Source organism: Dendroctonus ponderosae, unplaced genomic scaffold, assembly GCF_020466585.1.
Source record: "Dendroctonus ponderosae isolate FM_Combo_2020 unplaced genomic scaffold, Dpon_F_20191213v2 Dpon_F_20191213_1, whole genome shotgun sequence".
NCBI classification, from domain to species: domain Eukaryota; kingdom Metazoa; phylum Arthropoda; class Insecta; order Coleoptera; family Curculionidae; genus Dendroctonus; species Dendroctonus ponderosae.
The window spans coordinates 25,726,455-25,732,454 of NW_026017110.1; the positions used below are offsets into that span (position 1 = coordinate 25,726,455).

At 37.5% G+C, this 6,000-nt stretch overlaps 1 protein-coding gene and 1 long non-coding RNA gene across 2 annotated transcripts in view; one reads left to right on the top strand and one right to left on the bottom strand.

Moving 5' to 3' along the window:
• The window catches only part of LOC109543692 (AF4/FMR2 family member lilli), a gene marked incomplete at its 3' end in the record, with an annotated part of 101,483 nt that overhangs the window by 40,088 nt on the left and 55,395 nt on the right, over positions 1-6,000 (bottom strand). Inside the window, 1 exon segment of the mRNA XM_048661415.1 lies at positions 5,191-5,230. Coding sequence (XP_048517372.1) covers positions 5,191-5,230 — 40 coding nt within the window.
• Positions 5,564-6,000, top strand: part of LOC125502618 — a 1,780-nt gene continuing 1,343 nt past the window's right edge. The window contains exon 1 of the long non-coding RNA XR_007280385.1: positions 5,564-5,748. This is a non-coding gene — a long non-coding RNA (uncharacterized LOC125502618). The remainder of the gene's footprint in view (positions 5,749-6,000) is intronic.

The window sequence follows — 6,000 nt, forward strand, 5'->3', positions numbered from 1 at the left end:
CACTATTAACCAAGAAAACGTTTTTGCTTTTGGAATGTAAAAAATATACAAAATTACTTAAAATACTCAAAAGAAATTTGAATTGAAGACTTCGTCAGAATTATTTTGATGAATTTGCACACTTATCCTTTTATAAGCGACATCGACTTGCATCAGCATCTGCAACCGTCAAGAAAAATGCGATTTTTTGGAAAACAACATCAATTCAGAGCATTTCTGCTTGTAAAATTTTACTCGCTAAATTTACTTAACACGTTCTGGAAGTTTCGAATTGAGGACACCTTTCCGAATTTTTTATACACTCCAAACTTATGCGATTATAAATTGCATCAATCAAGAAAAAAATAATAAAAACTACGGAAAGTGAGTGCGTTTTCGCTTCTGAAATTTCAGCCGCAAAATTTATTTAATACGTTCCGAAAGCTTCAAATTGAGGACACCTTCAAGCATTTGTTAGAAATTTTCAAACTTATGCGATTCTAAACGACTGACTATTTGGAATGATGGAGGAAAACTCAATTTTCTAAAAATCACGCAAAGTGAGAGTGTTTTCGTTTCTGCAATTTAATTCGCCGTCTGTTTAAAGTGTTCTGAAAGAACCAAATTGAGGGTACCGTCAGGCATTTTTTAGTGCATTTTCAAACTTATGCGATTAGAAACGAAATTCATCAACTATCGGCAACCGTTGAGAAAAATAACTTTTCTTAAACACCACAGGAAATCACAGAGTTTTCGCTTCTGAATTTAATTCGCAAAAGTTTTCTTAATTGGTTCTGAAAGCTTCAAATTGAGGGCACTTTCGGGCACTTTTTTTTATCAATTTTCAAACTTATGCGATTATGAACGACATCCACCGACTATCTGCAATGATCGAGAAACACACAATTTTCTTAAAAACGACGGAAAGTGAAAGTGTTTTTGTTTCTGCGATTTAGTTCGCAAAGTTTGCGTAAAAGTTTCATATTGAGGGCACAGTCAGGCATTTTTTATGCATTTTCAAACTTATGAGATTATAAAGGAGATGCATCGGGCAAAACTAGCTACAACCGTTGAGAAAAAAAATCGATTTTCTTAAACACCACAGAAAATCATAGTTTTTACTTCTGAAATTTAATTCGCAAAATTTACTTAATATTTTCTGAAAGTTTCGATTAAGGACACCCTCAAGCATTTTTTCATGAATTTTCAAAGTAATGGAAATTATTTCGTTCTCGCTGCCGGAATTGAATCTGCGAAATTTATTTAACAAGTGTCGACTTGAGGACTCCTTTTAGAAATTTTCAAACCTATGTGATTACAAACGACTGCCAGCGATTATCTGCAATGATCGAGAAAAATTGAATTTTCTTACAAATCACGGAAAGTGAGAAAAAAGTACTTTTTGGCGCACTGTTTTACGAATTCCGACTATAGACGAAATCGATCGACAATTTGCAACAGTCAACAAAATTCAATTTTCTGAGCAACTTCTAAACGAAAAAGGATTTTCGCTTTTGAAAGTCCAAAACCTAGTTTACATAATCTGAACCATATCGAGGAAAGGAAAATCCTCCATCAAGAATTTTTTTATGAACTACAAAACTTATGCGATTATAAACGACATCCATGGACTATCAGCAACCTATCTTCATACTTGAAAGTGATATGCAAAGAACTCAAGAGACACTTTTTGTTTGGAATTAAACAAGCAATAAAAGAGTAAAATCATTTTTTTGATAAATCAAAGGCTAATAATTTTTTCTTCAAAAATATCTGATGTCAGGTCGATCGCGCGCCCCGCTGGTGCGCCAAAACATGTCTCATTCAATAGAAACATGACCACTAAATAGGCAGTGAAATCTGCGAAATTTCGTTAAATATTTTAACGCAAGCCGTTTTTTGTCCATATATAAAAAAAACACTTTCTGAACTTTGGGAGGGTACTTTCGACTCACTATGTACATTATATCTATGAATTATATTTTGTTGACTTTGGCCTCGTCAGTTGTTTTGTAAGGCTAAAAGAACTAGCGTGGGCCAAACTGATGTGCACGAGAAAGCGGGCATAATAGTTTTATTAACTCAACCAATCAAAAGTTAATTAAGGAAAAAGCCTGGCTCCGCATTGATCCAATCCAGCAGGAATGGAAGCCGATATGAACGCAGTTAGATGACCCAACCTTAATGGGCATAGGCATATTAAATGCGACAATATCTCAAAAATTGATGCAGCTTGAAAAAGGGATAGATTTGCAGGTAGTTTTGATGTTTAAGCCGCGGAAAATTTGATGTTTCGTCAAAACACCGACAGAAAATGAATCGTCTGACGGTGTTTAGACGAAACCTCCATCAAAATCCCCAAAATGCAAAATCCCCAATAAGTTAAAAACCCCAAGTGAGTTGAGTACGTTGTATATAAAAAAGCAAGATTTGAAGGACCAATATTTAAATGAAAAACCCAACTAACCCAAACTATTCCCATTTTATCTTTTGAAGAGTACAATTTTTGTCAAGAAATTATATTTTGACTTGTAGTCTATTATATTGTTAGCGGCTTTCTCAAACTTTTCGACAAACAGAACGTGTAGAGTGCAGTTCTCTGACATAACTAGCCTGAGTGAGTACGAGTAGTAACGTATTCTTTCCGAGAACGAGTCGGTGAATAATCGTTTTTTCCCACCAGTACTGGCAAGTAATGAAGATGAAGACCGGTTGTCAATGAAAAGATCAATAATGTCACCCATCAGAACATGAACGTACATGTTGGAACGTCTTTGCTACAAACAAGTTATCTTGTGTGAAGCGCGTGAAGGACTTTGGCATTGAATTCCCCCATGTGTTGCGTTTGAACTTCGACATTTCTTTATCACTTGATGGGTAGCACATGGACATAGAATGTGAACATTGTCAATGCTTAAATCACCTTAAGTATAAGAAATTGGTCTCCCAGGTGGGCCAATGTAACTGTCCTCAAACATTAAAAACACTTTGTGTTGGGAACCACATACGAACACTCACTTGAAGAATTTGCCGCCAATTGGTTTATCGATAAACCGTCGCGACTTGGAGGTGGCAACTCGGCAGAACGCCGCCTCCGACCGCCATGTGTTCGCGGGACGACTCCAAACAAAGGAAAATCGTTTTGCACATAAACAACGCGCGTCTTGGACGTGGAATTTCACCGTCTAAACGTTCTAGATATCACGACGCTTTTAGCGTCAACATTTTCAATTCGTTTTGTTAGCGAGTAAAAAAAGTGAAAAAGGGCCTGACCGCAGGGCTCTTGGACGGCTGTTATGTAAGCCTAAACACCGAATGGCGGCAGACGGGCTTGTTGAATGTGGACAGAAGTGCGGACGACTGAAACACTCCGACGGCGTTGCCAATATTTTTAAGGGAAATCCTGAATCGTGCCTACGTGCCGAATAGTGTCTCCATTTGGTAGCGGGGGCTTAAGCCAACTAGGACCTCCAGGTGCTCGGCATTATTACCATCTTGTCATATACCCGCCGGCGTTCCTCAAGGGCCTCTTGAGATCAACACCTGTTTTGACGGCTCCAGGTCTATTTGACCTTTTTCGCTCGGATATCCACACTATCTCCGAGCTGTTGATTACTGGTTGAGAGGTCGATGACTTCCATTTAAAGCCCCAGAATCTCCAGAAAAATGTCATATTTCAAGGGGAATTAGTGTCCGATTGTATATCTTAACTCCAATATCTTCATCGTCCCTATCTGGTTTTCAATGCCTTCAACAGTCATTAGATGTAAACTTCACGTCATCGCCTTAAGGTCGAATCATCGTCAAATCGCGTCTATTCTAGTGTTATTCTAACTAATTATATGACTAGAATGTCCAATAGCCTTAGCGAAAGGGACAACGGTACCGGTCGGTGTTCTGAGATGGCCAACACTACTGTTTAACTGATGCCTGAATTTATATTTAGAATCAAAATTAATTCCTGGGTTTCAGTCATTTATTGTCTTTATTTATCAATTAAAATACGTTTCGGTGTATTTTTCCACCATCATCAGTTTTTCATCAACGCTACACGTAAAAACTGATGATGGTGGAAAAATACACCGAAACGTATTTTAATTGATAAATAAAGATAATAAATGACTGAAACCCAGGAATTAATTTTGATTTGAAATTGAAACACAGTCAGGAAAGTATATACAATTTATATTCAGAGAAGAATGAGACGAGACTCCAGGTGGAATCCGAATTCGACACAATCCTAATAGCAAATACATTCCGATTTGAACCGCCAACTTGAGGAACAAGAACCAAATAAAAATAATTGCTAACAGTAATAAGAAGAAGAAGAAGAAAGAAAGGGGGGTCCCACCTCCCTCGTACCACTTACAGCTCCTGAAGGGGGCTGCAAGTGCCCCCGATTAGGATTGGATAGGTTCTAGAGTGTGGATGCGAGATACAACAAAGTGATTGGAATATACAGTAGACTGTAGTTCTGATTGATGCTTATTTAGTTTTGTCCCTTCCTGTCTTGGTGGCTTACTTCCATTAATTAGATCCTTAAGGAAGATAGGGTTCACCTCTTAACGGGTTTCCCCAGGAGGTTCCAAATACCCTCCTTTATATGCTTAAAATGAATATGCACTTTTCTTATGTGCTTTGAATGCTAACAGTAATAAATCCAACCAAACATCGAACACCAATAAACCATCTAGTTAGCGAACGCAAATCGGCTCCAGTTAGGACCATCATGAATGGATCATCGCCATGTAGCTGAATTGGATAAACACCGGAGTGTTTGCCTATAAACACACCATGTTCAATCAACTCTGCGAGTGTTTAATCTGGCACGCTCGGAGGCCGCGGTGTGCCGTCATCTTATGACATTTGGACGAGCCGCGGAAACGGATGTCAAAATAAATAAATCGCATCGGTAAGTGGTGAGAAATGGGCCCCGATCCGGCATCGAAAGGTCTCAAAAGGAAACGAAAGAAGAGCTGCGGCCCCCTTTAAAAATTCACTTCAACGCACGGTAGCTATTAACCGACGTTGCGCCACGTTGCAACATGTCGTAGATTTAAGGACAAAAACGATCAAATGATCAAAATCGCGATAACCAAGTGGTTTTCTGGAGTCGTTCGACGAACTCTATATACCACGGATTTGATAATTGTTGAGAATTTCGCATTTTATCCCAGAAATATTCTAAAACAGAAAGCTAATAAAACTTACGTTTTTCAAAAGGCAGTGAGGTGCTACTACCAGTTTGAATCTGAAATTAAATCAAAACAACTATAAGTTTTACAATTATTACATAGATTTAATATTTGGTTGATTTGAACTTGAAATACAAAGAAATTAAAAAAAAAGTTGTTGATACAGGGCGATTCAAAATTGGCGTCATTCCTATGGAGGTGTTGTCATTAAACACTGAGACATTTGCAAAAAGCTGTATCAAAAAGACGGCAACAATGTCTACAGAAAGTGTCAATAAAATAGACAAGAATAAACGGTAAATGCAACAGGATTCGTTGACTGCGGAACATACTTTGAAATATCGACTATCATGTTTGTCGAAATATCTTCACAACCTCGAATAAAATAAACAATCACAAAATTGTGACAAATAAAAATACATTTGAGTCATGAAGTCGAAACAAGTTAGTGGCTCTGTAATCTCCTTAATATCCACTGTTATTGAACAGCTTCTCGTACTTGGATAATCAACTCCCGTTCATTTTGTACTGGTGTACAGTAATCCATTGGCAAATTCGTGAAAGGAGTTTCAAAGTAAGTCGCAGGTTGACAAATTATTGTTATTATTGATAAATCAAAATCAATTCCTGGGCTTCAGTCATTTATTGTCTATTTATCAATTAAAATACGTTTCGGTGTTTTCCACCATCATCAGTTTCTATGTGCCTTGGCATATATTTTGAAAATATAGGCCAAGGCTTAAAGTAGCAACAACGCTACACATAGAAACTGATGATGGTGGAAAACACCGAAACGTATTTTAATTGATAAATAGACAATAAATGA